Here is a 20,077-nt window from a genome sequence, read left to right on the forward strand (position 1 = left end):
TGGCACAGAACACAGACAGGTTATGATGCACAACATTTTATTATCTCACTTTAAGGTTTATTGCTTATGATAAATTTATCAAAAATAGTTAAGACTTTCATCCAAAATAGGTCAAACTAAAAGTATAGAGAAAGCTATTAAACATTATAAACATATATCTTCTCACAGTGGCTGGAACTAGTGCTTCAGTACAAATGTATCTATTTAAAAAATGTATCCAAAATATCTTCCACTCAACAAGAAAGGGAACATCTCAGTAACCTGCACCGAGAGCCTTAAAAGCTTGTTGAGCTGGTACAGTTAAAAACAGGGAAAGTAGGATTTAGAGGAGGAGTGTTTTTAACAGTCTTTTGGTCATCACCATAACACATTCCCGGACAAGTGCTTGTGGCAACATAAGTCTGAACTGCGATTCAGTCAGTCATTCTTTATCCCTCTGTTTTACTTGTCTTCCTCGTCAGTGTCCATGAAGCACAAACACAGCTGCTCCTTTCCTATTAGGATCAGAGAGTCTCCACTGCAGTGCCAGCTCAGGGAATGGACCTGGAAACCACCTGGTGGGAGAGATAGAGAGGCAACAGTGATGACAACACACCTACACACACACACAACCAGTCAATTGTACAGGCATATAACAGCCAGTTTTTATAGTTTTTAAAGTTTTTATTGAAATTAAAGCAAATCTAGCCCAACCAGGCAATAGTCCACAATCACCTTCATTAAACAAATAAATCTATATATATATATATATATATATAGAGAGAGAGAGATAGACCTGTATACACAGGGTGCCCTGCAAGATGGATATGGCTCTAATTGTATCACTGTGTATAAATAACAGAAGGAAATAATTGGAGATTGGAGAATAATACTGAAATCAATGGCCAGCAATTCACTGGGATCAGTCTAATATCATATGACAGGATTTGAATGTGTATGAGTCTTAATAACTGAAACAGTGACCTCTGGTGGAAAGGTCCTTATGGTTCACTGGCCCTCTACTACATCTAAGAACAATATAATGCATTACATTACATGTCATTTAGCTGACGCTTTTATCCAAAGCGACTTACATTTTTAGAACACTCAGCATTTATGAGGGGCCATTTAGGGATTCAGTATCTTGCCAAGGACACTTAGGCATGCAGATGGGATAGAGTGGGATTCGAACCGGCAACCTTCTTGTTGCAGAGCACCCGCTCTATCCCCTAGGCCACGCTCTCCCAAGGCCACGCTCTAATGCAGCTGTGTCTTCGAGCTGCTTTACAGTTTCTGTTATCAGTGACAGGGCATGTTACCTTCAGTGGGGACTTGGACAGAAACGCAGCCTGATGGTGACCAGAGATAGAGTTTGGTGTTGGCTGTACACAGTGCCAGTCGGGGGCGTCGAGGGTCCCACTGGAAGCAGCGCACGGCTGATGTCTGCTCCAACACGGCCTCCAGGCTCATCCTCTGCATGTCCCACACCCAGACAACGCTTGCCATATTATCTACAAACAGAGAAGCAAATTCAACCACTCTTTGCCTATCGAGCTGCCAAGAGTGTAACGGTCAAACCGAACAGCGGTGTAGTCTTACCATTTTTGGTAGCTAGATAACGACTGTCTGAGCTGAATGCCAAGGAAGAGACTCCAATCTTGGGGTTGGCTCGGTCTGGGTCTGGTTTGACCACAGGAAGTTGGACTGGCAGTGGACAGATCTCATCTGGAAGAGCAACAAATGGATTTTAGTTTGTCTTTCACCAAAGTTGGTTACTTGATGTCACCTTCTCTAAAACAAAATTGGAGACGCAGACATACATTTGCTCTGGGTGTTAAATAGGGTGTTGCCAATTGTGATGTTGTGTATCGACAGGTCATCACTTCCAGCAGCTGGCGTTTTTTGCACTTCCTTATACACAACCTAGAAAAACAACAAACAGTAAATAATCGAACTCTAATGCCTTCAATGTACATCATGAAGAATGACAGAAAGAAATACTCACAGCTTTAGTACTGTTGATGGTTACAGGGTGGTCAAACTGTGTGATCTTCTTCCATGTGATGTGATTGAGGATACGCACCTGAAATGATTTTGTAATGATATTGATAACTGCACACAACAAATGATCTAGCTCTTTAGTTTTAATAAATGAATCGGTTACTTAAAAGGAGTACTCTACCAATTTCACACATAAAACTTTGTTTACAGCTCTTGTAGAGCACTAAAGAATATGAACAAAGACCTTTCATGAAGGTATTTTGTGTATTTGACTAAGAGCCTCAAGTGACATCACTTTAGAGTGAGTGTTGATCACAAGTGGAGAACTTTGTTTGTTCACACCTGCCATTAAAACATGTCCTAAATGTGTGAACACTTGAGATTGGATCTAACCTCCCTCCTCCATACTCAAATACACACATGTTATCACCAGTCTCAAAGAACAAATTGTGATGTTTTTATTCAGTTTAAGTGCACAGATGTGTTCATGTTAATGAGTGTGTATGTGTGTTATGCGTTTGATTCACTGGGACACCTAAGCAGTTTAGAAAATGTCAGCTGAGTAGATGATCCGTCGGACTCATTTGAATTCACACAGCAAAAGGCATGTAGCCACACGTGTCCCAGACCACCTACCAATGTGTCCTGAGTGATCAGATCTGAGTGCATCAACACTTGTACCTGGTGCTGACCACTTGTGATGGGATAACTCATCATAATACCAGGTCTGAACAAGGTCAGTGTTAGAAAAGCTAAATGCTTAATTGGTAGTATTCCTATAAGCTTTTGGCTTTACAATAATACTTGTAACTTGTGTTGTGTCAAGCTCTACTGTGATGATCATAAATATTCTTAAGATAAGAGATTTTCCATACTTTTTCATCATAGCTGCCAATGGCCAGGAACTGGCTGCTGGGGCTCCAGGTCACTGACTTGATGCCCAACGACCACTCATAGGCGCTATACTGAGACAGCAATCGGCCATCCAGAGAATACAGCAGCACTTTGTACTACGGAGAGGAGACAAACACACAAAACATCAGTTCTTTAATTCTGTTGCTGCAACTACTGGATTCAAATAACTACTGCACTTTGGCAATAAGGATGTTTCCAAATAATTATTGATTCCTTCAATAACACAATAAAACAAAAAAGATATTTCCTTTAGACTCCAGCTTTAAGAGGAAGCAATCAAAAAGGTTATTTCCTAAAATGGAAAGTTATATATCCAGGCTTGGTTAGATGGGAGACAGACAATTTGTGCAGACTGGTTAATAAAGTCAACATAGATGGATATATATGTATATTAATAATATCTGCAAGGAATCTATCTGCTCAGCAGCCTTTGTTTTACTGGGATCCTTTTATGATAAATCATAAATCTCAGAGTCAGAATGCTGGGTGTGTTAAGCTTTAGAATATACTGTCCTCTTCACATTGTTATTCTGCTGAGGTGAATTTCCCCTCTGGGCATCAACAAAGTCTAATCTTACATCTATGTGTAAGCAAGGACACCTTACTTGTGAACTTATCATGTAAAGTATGATGACAGCAAATGTTATATGTAAAACAGGCCTCAAAGGTCATACTATTGACAATGAGGTGGTCTCCTTTAATGAAGGCCCTTGTCTGCACAGTTACATAGCGTCTCTGTCTAAGTGCAGAACAGTGGCCTCCGTTAGAAGTCGTTTTTTAAACTAACAGTTAGCAGGGTGATCTAATCGAGTGAAAGAAAAGGTTTCTGCTCAACATAGCTGTTTAAGTAAGGTTAAAGTACATCACTCTATGGTTGAATATTAAATCTGTAAAGCAGCTACCTCACCTCCAGACAGCTGTCCCAAACTGCCAGCACACAGCCATTGGGAGACCACTCCAACCCTGCCAGGTCCTGCGTCTCAGTCTCAAAATGCTGGAACATAGTTCAATTGAATTAATTTACAACATAATTCTATCAAAATTATGATACATGTTTACTTGCCATCTTTGTTTGACAACAACTTTAAAGAATAAATACTGTATTTGGAATACCAGTGGCAGTGAAACTTTTTACACCCAGTTTTTTTAACAGTTAAAGTTAGGTTTCTTCAGCGATTGCAGTACATATATAAATGGGCATAAACTCAAGTAAAATCCTAATGTCGTACTCACCCTGAGTAAATGCCAGTCATCACACACAAAAACACTGACATAGTCTTTGCAGTCACGCCGTTCAGCCAAGGCCAAATAGCAGCCATCTTTACTAAAATCTATACCTGTGAATGAAAGATGATGGATGAACCAGATCTGGCATGTAATCACAAGTAAGAAAAGGTCTTACAATGACAATGAATCTGAACTGAAAAATATAGTTACAAAAAAAAAAAATAACTAAACTCAAACTAGACTGAACTGGGTTGATATCAATGGACATGGTAGTGTAGTGAAGACCTTCTAAAGCAGGTATCGAGCAATGATCACATTAAAAAGTAGAGTCAAACTTAATGTATTGCTTGGCAGATGATTCAAGATGTATGTTATAAACAATTCTATACATTTGGTTGTATTTGTATTTTCTTTTTATGTATGGTTATTTATAATAAAGTTTTAAGTTAAATGTAAAATATGAAGCCTATACAAAAGACAATATATAAGTATTATATCATCTAGTATTAGTATAAGGGTATTGGAATCTGCCACCCCAAATAATCTATATCAGTCAGGGTTTTACTCATATATTGAGGCCCCAGCAGCAGAAAGGCAGAGAAAAAAATACATTGGAATTTTTTTGGGGCATTTGATCAAAACACCATGTTTTGGGTTAGGGTTATTATGTTTTAGAGTATTTCCTCCAACATAATAATCTAACACTTTGGCACCATCAGGTCGGTGGTATGTAACTATCACGGTCATATTATCTATATAACGGCTGTGAGAATATGTGGGTTGCAGAGGGGCATAGTATTGCATGTGGAAAAATGGGGAGAGTCCTAGACAATCATTCTTCCCCTAGTTGCTGACAGGCCTGTTATGAAGAGCATGCCCCATTTACTGAAGAGAGGCACAGCTGTCAGCAGAGAGGACCATGGTCTGGCCACATGCCCAGGGTCATGCCACAAGATAAAGAACGGCATGTGATTCACGGGGCGTGCTGAGGCACTCATACCACTGACGCTGTCCTCAGGTACTCCTGGTAACATGGATACACTCATAAGCCATGAAGAAATAAATTAAACAATAAAACTCTCCTACTCACCCTTCTGACATGCTTTGGGATACTTGATGTAAGACACAGCTTTAGTGCACAGGGACCAGACGGTGACTCTCAGCTGTAAAAGTATGATAGGCAAGAACACAATAACGTCAGACAGCACATAGGGCATTCATAAATCCAATCAAAAGCTACTGACTGAGGTATACAAAATGTTTGAGACTGATACGTTTATAAATGACTGGGAGTATTGTTGCCAGTGTTCATTGTCAACATGTGCATAGTACAAACAACAATTACAATTAGATAATTTAAGGAAAAGTGCTAAATGTGAAGATTTTAAGTAGAAAGTTGTTGTTTATTGGTGCTCTCTATTAGAGACTTTAACGTCAGAAGATTAGACATGAATATGAGTCATTCTACATCAGACTGACTCTGAGCATCCCATTAGAGATTGGGTTTTGAAGTAAAGATGTTTTACAAGCCACACCACTAGGACCAGACCTCCTCTTTACTGCCATCGGAGAGTTTATATGATATCTATTTAACAACAAGTCATCCAGTCATTATACGCATTTATTAGATCACAGCATATCTGAGGCTGTGATCTAATATATGCGTATAATGACTGGGTGCTAAAAGCAGCCTATTATTAAAAGCTCACTCAACCAGACCACTAGACTAATGAGGCCTCTAAGTGCTCCTCTACACCCATAGGCTCGTCTATCAGTTGGGTAGATCCAGATTACAGTCCACATTAGCGTGGTCCACCATGCCCTTTAATGTCTGCCGACAGTGTCTTTATGTCTTTGATTAGGTCTGTGATAAATCTCTGTGAGGGATATGGGACACTGACATGGAGCTCATCCATAATTAGATGGGTAGTGCTGTCAGACTGTGAGTGGAGTGTTGCACTACACATAGGAAATGACCAAGTGGTGCAGTCACTGACACGGATCAAAAGAGATTATGACGATTCAATTAGAACTTGAGGATATATTAAATAAACAGACCAAAAGCAACAAGTGGGAAATAGGGCCCATCCATTTAGTGGCCACGATGTAATGTAAGACATGTTTGCGACAAGTGTGACAAATTAACAGTATGTCTTGTAGCCAGCAGGTTGCGTGCACTCCCACAGATGAGCAGCAGTGCCAGAGAATAACTATCTGGCAACAAGCCGGGATAACAAAGAGACCACACGTGTTAATGTTCAGTTGACTGCAGTCACTCAAATACCTACCAGTCTCGCTTCAGCAAGACTGATGTCAACAAAAGCAGGTGGCCCTCAGCCAGCAGCATTAGCGTACTTTAACCCAAATAGTATGAATTGCAGCTTCTTGCACTTCAAGACACAAGGAGCATGTGACAATCTTTGAGACACTGTTGAAAAATCGGCAGTTTGATTGTGTAGTTGTCTGTGTGTTAAGGTGTTCACTAGAGAGATCTACTCTTCCAGCCCCTCGATAAATAATGACAGACCATAATATTTTTAACATTGATGTAGTAGAGGCTTTAAAATAAGGCCACTGGGCTTTCTGTATCCTTCTGCACTGTTTATATATGTGTTTTTAAGTCAAGCCAGTAAAATATCAAATCAACATAAATCACAAATCATGGGTTTAATAAAAATGTGAAAATTATTTTTATTGTTTGCAGACATGCATGCACAATATGGCACTGCACTGCACTACCACATTCAATTTTTGTGCGGACATTTCACTTCCAAATAAAAGGTGCTCAGTATTCTTGCACAATTAAATCTTGTAAGAATCTTGTACTACTTTGAAATTCTTAGAACCATCCCACTTTGGAGGGAACCCTGAAGATAAATAAATAACAATAATTAATAATTCTTCAAAAGATTATTTGGGGAAATAAATGTTTGCCTTCATCCAATATCTCATATTTGAGAGTGTGCAAAGCTAAAACTATTGAAGTGACAAGGCTTCCATCACAGTGTCCAGACAGACATTTGAACTGGGCCATGTCTGACACGTAACTGAGCTGAAGTGTCAACCCTCCTGTTTGGTCTCGACATCCAGCTGTGTAAGCCCTGTGATAACAAATCACTGCACTCTTCATGGACTTCCCCGCAGACTGGTGCCATGGCAACCCATGTCAACACAGCTCAAACACAAACACACTAGCACATCTTAGATGCCTTGAACCCACCACGTGGTGGATGCGGGGAGATCAAGCCCCGAAAGTCAGTGTAACTTTAAACGGGGTGGAGGGAGAGTACCATGAGGAAAATAGGTGGGAAATGCTTCTCTGTGTGGGGTTGAATGCAACAAGATCCCAACTTGGTAAAGCTATACTTTAGATGAAGTATCCTCACCAAAGGTGAGCAGCAGCAAGTGGATCGGGGCTACGGACTAAGGTCGGTGTGAAAGGGCAAACAGCTTCGGTTTATCCATCAGACTTGGAAAAATTCACTGTGTCTGGGTTAGCATAAATGCAAATGGTTTAGTACTATGTGTAATTAAAGACTAGCATTGGAAATCCTTTCAGTTTCAAGCACAAACATTCATCATGACGAGATGCTGCCTCAGATTTCTTCAAATCTTTTACAAAATAGGGTGCAAATTATTATTATAAACTACAATGACACAAGTGTGGCTAATTTCTTGCAGCACATGCATTTTGTTAACATTTGAAAGTATTATTGACAAGAACACCACAGAATTCCCACATTCCCAACAAGACCACCTGTGGGCAACATGATGACTACTATAAATTACAGACTTAAGTCACTGACAGCAACCTGGAATAAAACCATCTATCAGCCATTCTTGTTGCACGCCTAGGCGAGTGCAAGAGAATGGGTGAGTGTATTTGATACCATATAGTCCTATCTGTCAGCAGAGGATTAGACTGTAGGCATTCCACATATGAAGCCATCTCAAACCAATATAGCTTATTTCTCTTGTTACAGCCTCATGATTCTACCAAGGAACTGGAGCTTCTCGCAGCCCACACATAGGTATGGCTAAGGTATTGTCCCCTGATTCAGTGCAGCAGCTGCCTACATTTGTAGTTTAGTCCAGTAGCACTGTTGCCAACAATGCTACATGTTAGCAAGGCTCCAGCGGTACTGGCCAAGAATGCTATTGCTAATCCGATCCCAACAATGTAAAAACCATTAGAGAGGTCAAGCTCAATGATGTCCTTGGCTGGATTTTTTCCACCCTCGGTTTATCACCCCTCAGCTGGTAAAGGTGGATTAACATGGATGTGCTAGTGACATTTTGTGAGGTCCTAAGATAAACGATCGGAATTCAAATGGGAGACAACTTGCAAGTCTCACAATACATAGGCTAGGTTTCAGCAATGTGACTTTCTATTAAATCTGTGACCTGGCGCCGTGCTAAAATTTAAAACTGCTGTTTTTTTTAAACATGTCCTCTTCCATAAACAACATAGTTCTACCTGACAGACTTTAAAGATTGGCTAAAGAGCATTTCTAGCTGCCTGGGATAGCAGTGCTCACCTGTATTCTTTGTAGGGCTGCCTATGAAGCCCCTGTGACCAGAACACTTAGTTATTCTCCTACTGCTAAGCAAACACTGCGAGACACAAACACACATACACACAAATATACATAGCCAACTAAGCAGATTAACTGATATACAGAGAGACAAACACCCAAACGCACACACAGAGGCACGACCCACACCACAGGCAGCTGTCCATAAACAAGTTAATATAGCAGACTGTTTATGAGTCAGGCTGAAATCTAAGCCTGACACGAACACCCGTCTGGCACAGCCTTAATGAAATCTTGGGCCAGGGTGAAGGTAAGTTCAGTGGGCCCCTTGGCTACGTGGTAGCCTGGTCCCTCTGTTAAATTGGCAATTGCAACTTCAACTACATAAGGATGCTCAACAGAAACCAACAGTAAGCAGGACTTTGGGCTCATATCTAGTCAGGTGATAAAAGGCAGTGAGTGAGTAAAGATGAGAGGATGTTAGGATACGTCCTAACTGGTTAATCAGGTTATGACAAGCTATTTTCTAGTCGTGTCTGTCAAGATTCTCAGTCATCCATGTCATGGCATTTCAAGTGCTATACAAAGTTCTTGATGAAGTTGCACCTCTCATCCGAAAGGCTCCCTCACTGCCATGTGACTAGGAAGTACCAGGCATTTAAATACCTATATTGACAGGACTTGTCTGGTCTGCCTGGTGCTCGTAAAGCACTTGACAATAAATACCAATTTGGAGTGTCTTGCTTGAAGAGAATTCACCCACCCTTCCCAGTCTGATGTCAAGGTTACATTTGTTTGAGGTTAAGTGAAGCAGCCCTTTTCCAGGGTGAAGGATTAGTTGCCTCAAGAAACCTTCACCTCTGTGTGAGTTCAAGTTTTACAATAACAAGCAGATGTCTCAAAAGGAGAAAACGTCATTTTCACTATTGATTCTTCTTCATTTCTCTTTTTTAAAGCCAGAGGTCAATCCGTCTGCTTGCTTTGTCCATGCAAGACTCCGAAACTCAACTTTACCCTAAAAAAGTTAAACACAATAACTAAATGCACACAACTGAGAAGAGGGAACAAAGAAATTATTGTAATTTTTTAAGAAACTATACATGATAATAAGATTTGTTTATTTCTTTGGTAAACGACTAATCATTTCAGGTGCATAGATTTATACTATTAATCATGGATGTGTTTTGGGCAGACAAATAATAAAAAAGAAACCACTCAGAGTGCCATTTCTCATTCTCTTTAAAAACGAGGTGAACTTTACCTTATGGATCTGCTAGTGCCTGAATGGCAAGTACATCAGCAGACTATCCGAGAGTGTAACAAGCAGAGTGTACTTGCACTGTGTACCTGCCTACATAGTAACATATTTCTGATTAGCTTTCATTGTGACGTTTCCTAATAATGAGTAAAATACTACGCCACGAAACACCAGAGCAGGTTTTGATTTGTCAGTCATGCAATTGCTTTCCACTGCTTCAAGATAGTAATGTGTCAACAATACGTCGGACCACACCTCATTTTAAGCCCTCAGCAATAATGTTGTAAGCAGATGTCATATTTCCCGGGGAGAGAAGCATCCATCTTTTTCAACACTATTCTTTTCTGTTTTCTTTTTGGAAGATGAAGACAGACACAAAGCAGACATGCCACAGACACTTGCACTCCCTGCTCCCCCTCCCCCTCTCTAGACGACAACACCTGTCAAATGATTCCTGGAGTCAGGTTCTGCATTACAGTCTTTGCCGACCACGGTGCCCCATCATACACCACATAGCCAGACAGTCGCAGCTACATTGCCGCATTCTGTAGAGTGAATATAAATAAGAAATCGTGTGGAATAGAATGGAACTTAATGCATCATTTTGCTGACTTTTGTAAACCCTCAGATTCTCTTGACTTTAATTTGGCCCTTACATTGATCAAACTGTCATACTGCTATATACACAGTTCTATTCCCTTGTGTGAAAAAACGACAACTCAGAAAATAAGCTCCTTTTCATAATTTAGTTGCTTCCAACGTGCAACCTGTTATCACTGTATTGACTCAGATAGAGAAGTAGAAAGATAACACCAATTGATTCAGTGGCAGTGGATTTGTGGAAAATTTGCCTCAGGCTGGCTGATCACTTTTGAAACTTTTAGTCTATTCGTGTTAGAACATCATTTAACAGACTTGATGTCAAAGAACATACCAAACCTACATCGGAAGGCAACATACAGCATATACCCATGTCCAGAGGTACTTGAGACCCATGTATGACAGGACGCTAACAGGAAGGGAGCTATGAAATCCGGCTGAATACATGTAGCAGGTGGGGGGTGTAGTGGCAGTTAAGAAAAGCTCTGGTGTCTGGCTATTTTCAGGTCCCCCTCACTTGTAGGCCAGCAACAGTTGAAACCAGACAAGCATATGCATCAACACACTTCTGTGTGCATAGATGCATGCACACAGCAACTTCACACTTACATGGAACTCAGTGGTGTTGAGAATGTGACGTCCGTCTGGACTCCAGCGTGAGGAGACTAAACCTATTGAGCCCTCATCAATCTTGCAGTGCCAGTCCGGCTGTTCAAGAGACCATACCTGAAGAGCAAGACAGAGAGGAGAGGGAGAGACAGAAGTACTGGGATCAGCCACTACTGATTACATCCCTCGCACACATCCTGTACCTCCCTAAAACCAATTTCCATCAGTGAGAAACACTTGACCATCACTAACCATGAAGGACTGGCGCTGGATACCCTTTCAAAGGTAAGCTACTTTTACTGCGATACACACAAAACTGACATTACGCTAGCATGCAGAATTGGAAAAAAGTTTTTTAATTACAAAAGTCGCATCCCTTTTTTGAATTGTGACAGGCGCCTGGTGTAATAGGGGGTTCAAAAAGAGAAAAAAAAAAGGTTCTACGATGTATACATGGACATGTGACACTGGATGACACATGGGAGAGGGATCCCTCACATGTGGCTCTCTCTGAGGTTTCTACTTATTTTTATCCTGTTAAAAAGGGTTTTTAGTAGTTTTTCCTTAGTCTTGCTGAGGGTTAAGGACAGAGGATGTCACACCCTGTTAAAGCCCTATGAGACGAATTGTAATTTGTGAATATGGGCTATGCAAATAAAATTTTATTGATTGATTGATTGATTGATCCATGTCCATGTATACAATACATTGAACAAAATATGAAAATTTATGTTTACTGTTAAACCAAATTAAATGTAAATCATAAAACAGCACAAAATGTGAGTTTTACTAACTGCAACAGGGCATGATCGAAGTGGCTACATTATATTAAAGTATATATAACATTTTTTGAGGAAGAATATTGTCAAAACAGGATTAGAGACCTCTTAGTTGTGCGGTGCTATGATTTTGGGGTAAATCTAATCTGCCTATTTCAGCAAGGTTTTGTGTTTATCATACAAAACTCGATGTCTGTATGCTGTACTTAGAAGTTTATCAATGTAATCAAACCAAAACAATGTAATTCACGGTCAATTTATTCTCTCTACTAATTTATCAAAATGTACAAATCAAGTTCAAGGATGATTATTTTGATTTATCATTTGTTTTAAAACCACTAAACATGTTTATGCTGTCTCATTTTGAACACACTAGAAAGCAGCGTAAATAATTAGCATGGGCAATGCTGTATTATAAATATAGTATTCTAAGGATGTGACAAATAATTTTTGCCCGTGATTAACCTCTTAGTTGTTATTTTTATCAAATTCACAAACATTGTTGGTGCGTGACTGCCCCAAGCTGCTGGAGCTTCGATAGATTTGCATATCCCTTAAATTGTCCAACAAAGTATTTAATCAATAGCCGTACAAATGAATCGCAAAAATATGACATTTTCTTTCATTCAAAAAACAACCAATTTATCAGATGAATGCAGCAATCTATCAGTTGTGAGTTGAGTTACTCACATTATTGCCCACTTTAACGTACCTGTACCAGTCCTCTCTTGTACATAGCACAGAGAATAAAGAGAGAGTCAGAAGACCAGTCCATGTGGGATATCTGGTCCAGGCAGGTGTAGAGCTGCAGGATCTGCAGGGTGCTCACATCTCGCACCACCAGTCTGTACTGCACACAGGTAGCCTGCGGAGTTCAACCAAACACATGTCGGAAAAAATAAGACTTTCATTTCGGCTGTGTGTCTTTCTGGGTTGTAATTATTTAAATACCTTAGATGAGAGTTTAATGCACACACTAGAAAATGAGTATGTCTCAAACTTCTTCAACAAAAACAACAACAACCACTTACCAAATATTTCCCATCTGGGGAAACTTTACAAAGTTGGTTGGTTTGCTTGAAGACCTCTGAGAAATTCATCTTGTGATCACAGCTGTACCTGCACAAGGAAAAGTTCATATAAATGTATACAAATTTATATGGATTCTTAAATCAAAGCCTCAGTGAGTTTATTCAAACAATCGACTTGATGAGAGACGAGCAGTTCAAACTGAGGAGTCAGCAGTGCACGAATATTGACACGTGGTGGCGCCATAAGCTCAGTCAATAAACCCTCTGCACACAGTGAGCGCCACATCAGACACGCAGCTCTCCTCAAATGCAAGAGGAGTTATAATGAATGGGAAGTCATGACCGGAGTAACACTGGATTCATCCCATTTTAAAACAAACTCAGCAGCGAGAGATACTAGTCGCATACTAGTTATGTTAACTTAGCTAACACACTTAAAATAAACAGTTCGAATTAAGCAACGCGACAAATAGAACGAGTCCTAATCACGACTTCATCGACATGTTATTCTCTTACTAGACATAACTTAAACCCAGTCGACAGACGGATAGATAAGATGCTAACGGTGATGTTAGCTGTTACCTGTCACTGAACGCTAAGGCGCTGCTAGCATCCTGTCATTCACGCTAGCCAACCATCACGGTCTTATTCACAAACAGTGGTAAGTCTCACCTCCGGTCTCAGCTCTGGTTTAACTGGGTCGACCAGTGCACGGACGCAAACTGCCCAGTACGACTTTATAACAGTACTTTTCTCCACATGTCTCCAGCGCAGCTTCCCTCTGTTGCTCCCTCCAACTGTTGCTAGTTTGTTTGTTTGAGGAGATGATGACACACCGCCGCTGTCCAATCAGCGTCTGTCTGCTGCGCTGGGTCTGCTGGGAAATGCAGTTCATTATTATGTTCTCTCTCCTTTTTCTGCGCGTGTAGACGTCTGCGTGTGCTATTGACATTGACCCAAATAGAAAAATGTTTTCAACAGCTACTTTCAGGCGTATAAGCTTAAAATTCTGCCATTTTCTTATTATTTATTTTTTCATTTTTTTCCCCACAATCCTAACTTGATCATCTGATATTCTTACATAGCACTGCAGTACAGACTCTAGATAGAGGCTTGTGTTTTATTCATATAAACTTGATGTCGGTGTAGGCTACAGGGCATTTTTTATTACTTGTCATACCCCCCACCATTATCTCAGTGTTTCCCGCTTGTGTGCGTCCAAACCGCGCTGCCGCCTCCCAGCTTCACCTCCTCCTCCTCCGCAGAGCTCACAGCTTCCCTCCGCTGCTGCTGCGCTTTCCTCGCACTTCATCCTGCTTCTCTGAAAAGTCAATCACCTCCAACCACTGATATCACACTCTGAATAGGGTCGATTCTTTTTTTTGTTGTTGCTGTTTTTTGTTTTATCTTTTTTATTTTTTATGGAGGGTCACTCTCTTGGCACGTTCTATGATAAACAAGCAGGTGCTCGGCGCAACATAATTCCTGTGCATTTGGATTGGAGTCGTAATAACCTTCAGGTACGTTGATTTGTTCCTAAATGACTGATGGTGGCGATGTGGGATCTATTATCTGATGTAAATTTTTTGTTTTTTATTAAGTTTTGAAGCGGGCCTAGTTTGTCAGCATTTGTTTTACAAAAATACACTGATCTAAAAAAATATTCTAAGCAAGCTACATTTTAGAAAAGGCCAAATCTATTTGATTCCATTTTTTAAAACTGTATTTCATTTAAAAATCGCTCTGGTTATTTTATTGATTTGCTTTTGCAGCAGATCGTGTTTAGGGTAATTGTTAATGACCGTTTCTGGACTGTTCTTAATAGTATCTAAAAACAGTAGGTTATTATAAATACAATTGTATGAAAATGTCTAAATAATAATGAAGGCCTAAGAAACCGTCACTATAAAGATTCGTAAAGATTTCAATTTTTTCCCATTTTATTCAAGCTTGTTATTGTTTATGTTGACATGTAGCCAGTTATCAATAACATAACATCTATTGAGTAACATTTGTAAAATGCTGAGTAATTAGGATTATTTTATAATGCTTTCTCTTTTCCGCTATTTGTCCTTTTTTAATACATTTCGATGCTGTGTGTTTAGGGTTAACGAGCGACATCCAATGATGATACATCAATAACTACCAACCTCTTATTAAATATATCACTTGGGGCTGAGGAGGATCGAATCTAAAACAATTTTAAAATTAATTTCTACTCGCTCGGGACTCTATATTCTCTTTCATAAACTGGCCCTCGGGAAGCAATGTGCGTGTGGTGTGTGTGTGTGTGTGTGTGTTGTCATGGGTGCCGTAACCTGGGAGTGGAGACACAAAGTAGAGACAGGTGAACATCAGAGACACCTAAAGAGGAGGTGTTGTAAATAAATACTTAATTGTAATTTACATTAAAGTGTTTCAATATGTTTTTTATCATTGAATATGTGGCGCCATGCAAATTCTGGTTGAAACTGAAAAAGACTATTTTACTCGATCAGAAATCAGGGTCAGAATTATCTATCTATCTATCTATCTATCTATCTATCTATCTATCTATCTATCTATTTATCTATCTATCTATCTATATGTCTGTCTTTCACTCTAAATATCTATCTGTCCATCTGTCTATCTATCTGTCTATCTATCCATCTATCTATCTATCTATCTATCTATCTATCTATCTATCTATCTATCTATCTATCTATCTATCTATCTATCTATCTATCTATCTATCTATCTATCTATCTATCTATCTATATGTCTGTCTTTCACTCTAAATATCTATCTGTCTATCTGTCTATCTATCTATCTATCTATCTATCTATCTATCTATAGATATCCATCATTCTGTGGATAATATATATATATATAATATGGTTTCCCTTCCTGTATGTTCTCAGTTTTAAATGCATTTTAGATACAGATCACAAGGCTTGTGGTTATGTGTGGTCAGGGTATGAGAGGACAGTCCTGTGGTGCGTGTGGAAATCTCAGTGAAGCTGCTGAGGTCACATCCCCTGCGTTAACACTGGAGCTGCTCTGGGGTCTGAAGAGGCGGCACCACGGGACGAGCTTTGAATCAGGTGCTGATTTGTGCGGCGGCAGGCAGCAGGGGAACAGCGGGAACCACGTGGCCTGAATGGTGTACTGCAGGCCCCTTTAACCGTGCATGTGTGTCCCAACTATTTATCTGGTCGTCACGTCCAATGGATCATGTCTGAAAACTTACTGAGATGAACCTGACAGCCTTTGTTCAACAGTCAACATCACTTCAGATGTTTCCAAAGCTGCATATCTCTAATCGATGCAGACCAAAGTGAAACGGTAAGAGATAAGATTGCAGTTCATAGAGAACCATTTAAACTCGCGGGGTCACTTAGAGTAACGATGAATTGACAGAAAATCACATAAAGGAAGTGTTTTGAATCAGGGCTGATGCGTCTTTAAAACTACGCACAAACTGGCGCACTCCTTCGCAGGGGTTACTAAGGAGATGCGACGCTGCTGCGGTGCGCCACTGTGAATATAACAAACTTTGATACGCACAAGTACAGAACCGCGTATCCGACAGGGTTTACTGCTGCTTCTTGATCAGCACGTCCCACTGGGGACATGTCGAGGACGTGAATTTATCGGCATTACGCGGTAGGCCTGCTGCCCTTTTTCATTCTCCATTTAACTGACAGCTCGGATAAGTTTTGCATTGAATCCCCCACAATGAGGCCCCGGATGGCTTCATTGCTGATGTATCTCTTGACTGTGCATATCTTTGACATGTTTTCTGTCAGGAGATGGAGGTGAAATAAGCTGCTGGATGTTCGCTGCTTTTGCATGAGTTGCGCTGAAGGTGCTGTGTTATTTAGAGACAAGAGAGAGGGGGGGGGGGGGGGGGGGGGGGGGTGTTGAGACTTTGCTGAGGGGAGGGAGGGAGCTTCCCCTCGGAGTGAGACGGTGACGAGGCCGGCAGGTCCGGGCACGCCCAGGCCCCCTGACACCCTGTGCCACCTTACTGGAACTACATTGGTGTGATCACACCTGGATTTGTGTGTGTGTGTGTGTGTGTGTGTGTGTGTGTGTGTGTGTGTGTGTGTGTGTGTGTGTGTGTGTGTGTGTGTGTGTGTGTGTGTGTGTGTGTGTGTGTGTGTGTGTGTGTGTGTGTGTGTGTGTGTGTGTGTGCGTGTGTCTGTGCGTGCGTGCGTGTGAGATGATTATTTTTGAGCACTGATGAAAACACTGATGAGTTTGTTTTATGGAAAATGATTTGTTTCATTAGCTTATTAATAAAAAAACCTATGTGTGTGTGTGTGTGTGTGCTCTGCAGAGTGATCTGTCCCTCACCAGACTACCCATCCTTTAAGATGTCCCAGTCGACTGTCACTGAAGAGGGAGGCACCTTTGAACACCTGTGGAGTTCCCTGTGAGTGTTAACAACATCTGCTGATCACCATTTCACTTTCCATGCAGTGATTAACCTATTCCCCTCATGACATAATGGTTTCTTTAATCAAAAAGTAAGATGTGTCAGACACATGCTTCTGTAATCACCTGAGAGCTAATAAGCAAACAGATTATTCCAAACTCAATACTATTCCAGACAATGCATCATTTCAGTACTTAAACTCCAGTAATAGAATGTTAGACGGACCAGTGTTTCTGTGCTGCAAACATAGTCAAAAATCACAATGTGAAAAGATATTTGCTTTTTCAGCCACTTTTGTTAATCTAAAACATCTAGGATTTAGGGATTTAAAAATATTGTGGTATGAAGACTTTTATTTTCCCTTTGCCTGCCTGAAAAACCAAACAGTAGATTTACGTTAAATGAATATTTTGTATTGACATATGAGACACAAAGACACACCTTTGTGCTACTATCCTTTTTTGGCAACATCCCTTTGACCATCTTGTATCCACGGTGTTTGTGTGTTCAAAGGGAGCCGGACAGCACCTACTTTGAGCTCCCACCAGGCAGCCAGCCAGGTGAGCGGCCAGTGCCCTCCACCAGCACCCCGGGGAGCCACTGCAGCGCTGCTGAAGTCTCCATGGACGTCTACCATATGAGGGACATGAACGACAATGTGATGGTAAGAACGTGGGCTCCCATTGCGGTTCAGTTTGTGGGTCAAGCTTTGCACAAACAAGCACAAACACACACAAACACACACACACACACACACACACACACACACACACAAACACACACACATCCCTCCTTCTTTCACATTTTTTTGGTGCCATCTTCCACTGTTTTCCCTCCAGTGTGCAGGAGATTCCCTCCCCTGTAGATTCCCTCTTCTCTGCAGCCTTTTCCCTCCATCTGTCTCCCTGCTGAGCGGCCTGTAGGGACTGAGGGGGTAGTGTGTGTGTTTGAGTTGGGGAAGGGCTAATTAAAGTGCTTCTGTGTGTGTGTGTGTGTGTGTGTGTGTGTGTGTGTGTGTGTAAGCATTGACAAACATGCGCACATTTTTGCAGGTGTATGCACCTTCTCATTTTTGTTGCTATAAGTGCAATTTATATTTTGTTTTCTTAAATTTAACACCAAAGTAATTGCCTGAGCCTTGAAATCAGATAAAAAGTTTGGGCAAGAACACACTGATATACCCAATTGATTCCGGAACCTCTATAAATCTCTGCTTGTCAAATAGGAAATCCCTGGGTCCCTCCCAAACACACCTATGTTTCCTTCCCCTACTGATGTGTAATATTGGTAGGATCTAATCTGTAAGTGGGCAAGTCTGGGCCTGCCTGACTTGGTTAATGAATAGTCATGACAGAAAAAGAGAGGGGGGGGGGGGGGATTTGTTGTTAGATGCGAGGCCAGTCTAGAAGGCCCAGTCAGGCGGGGGAAACAAGTGAAGGAGAAGGGAGGCTGGATGTGTTCTGTATCCTCCATCATGTGCCGCTCCACACTGAGGCCATCTGGCCGTGGAGAGCTCGACTCCTTCAGCCACATTTGACCACAGCACAGTCCTATGAGAGCCGGGTCGGAGACGTCGTACATACACCCCATCTCACCTGTTAGGAGCCTTAAGATGCTGTATGGTGTGGTAAGTGGACAATAGGGAATGGATTGTGTTGTGGAAACATTCAGGCTGGTTTTGAAAATGTTGTGGTCTGATAGTGAAGCTGTTTAATGGTTCAGATAAGTGTAGAGTTTTGCTTGTAATGTTGATGAACTTGGCTTTGGCTCATGATCACCGTTTCCAGTCAGGGGCAGTCAAACATCTGATGCAAGTGAATGTATTATCTGATCCCTCATCATGCAGTGTGAGAGTGAGTTGATGTTTGAAAGTCAGGATTGCGTTATTTTTCTTGCGTGCATAAGAAGTGGCCAACGTGAATTTAAAATTGTGTGTTCATGAGTAAACATGGACGTTAAAACAAGCCCCTGACACATTCTGATCCAGGTTTAGTTCACTCTGGTTTAACTTCATTTTACGCTCACATTAATTATGAAGTAATAATAAATTAAATTTGATAATGTTATTCTAAAACATGACTATTCACATGAACTTTATAGAATATACTGTTCTTCAGGTTGTGGACCACTTAATGATGCATGCTGTTGCTGCACCTTTCCAAGTATTCCCAACAGGGGGCAACCTTCTTCCACATCTCTCCACATTTTACCTCCTCTCATCCCCACCTCCATTTAACATAGCTGGCGAGGTTTAGCCATGCACCAGCTTTCCCATGATGCCTTGTCATTCATTTATGTGGGCTCACTTTTCGTTTTGGTCAGGTTGTTTCTTTATTTTCAAAAGAGCCACTCAATAACATGTGAGTGTGGGTGGTAAAACACATCTGTGCTGTTTTCATTAAACCATAGGCTTCAGTTTAATAAGAGGCTGTAAACAGAGGTCATTAGCATGTTGATGCTCTCTTTATACTCAGCCATTAATGTTTCACTCATCTTGACAAGTGAGGGTTGTTGTTGCTCCCTTATCTACGCTTCTAAATGTTCTTAGCCGTTAAAGCTCGGCCCTGAGTGGCAGCTACCAGGATGGCTGCCCACAGGGCACATCAGACTCTGTTGGGATGGGAAGCTTAAGCTCTCTCACATAGACACACACACACACACACACGGTTGCAGCGGAGGTTTTTAGCCCTGTTTCAACTTGTTGCAGATCAAGTTGAGACATT

The 20,077-nt window shown here is 40.9% G+C and overlaps 1 protein-coding gene across 1 annotated transcript; it reads right to left on the minus strand.

Annotated features, from left to right (window-relative positions):
• Positions 1-20: 20 nt before the first annotated feature.
• wrap73 (WD repeat containing, antisense to TP73) lies at positions 21-13,769 on the minus strand. The gene is made up of 13 exons (XM_053424575.1): positions 13,607-13,769; positions 12,935-13,022; positions 12,616-12,768; positions 11,125-11,241; positions 5,213-5,285; positions 4,129-4,232; positions 3,803-3,889; positions 2,856-2,990; positions 1,985-2,062; positions 1,800-1,902; positions 1,579-1,704; positions 1,299-1,490; positions 21-554 (listed from the first exon to the last, which is right to left on the minus strand). Exons 2-13 carry the CDS (start codon positions 13,001-13,003, stop codon positions 442-444), a joined length of 1,350 nt encoding a protein of 449 aa, XP_053280550.1. The 5' UTR covers positions 13,004-13,022; positions 13,607-13,769; the 3' UTR covers positions 21-441.
• Positions 13,770-20,077: the final 6,308 nt, after the last annotated feature.

This window comes from Pleuronectes platessa, chromosome 6 (assembly GCF_947347685.1).
Source record: "Pleuronectes platessa chromosome 6, fPlePla1.1, whole genome shotgun sequence".
Classification (NCBI taxonomy): Eukaryota; Metazoa; Chordata; class Actinopteri; order Pleuronectiformes; family Pleuronectidae; genus Pleuronectes; species Pleuronectes platessa.

Bases quoted from the DNA above. Each gene is read 5' to 3' on its own strand.
- wrap73 (XM_053424575.1), bottom strand. From the start codon at position 13,003: ATGAATTTCTCAGAGGTCTTCAAGCAAACCAACCAACTTTGTAAAGTT. The intron at 4,233-5,212 runs GTGAGTAGGAGA...TTTCATTCACAG, and splicing joins TCCCAAAGCATGTCAGAAGG to GTATAGATTTTAGTAAAGAT. The intron at 1,903-1,984 runs GTGAGTATTTCT...TTGTTTTTCTAG, and splicing joins CCATCAACAGTACTAAAGCT to GTTGTGTATAAGGAAGTGCA.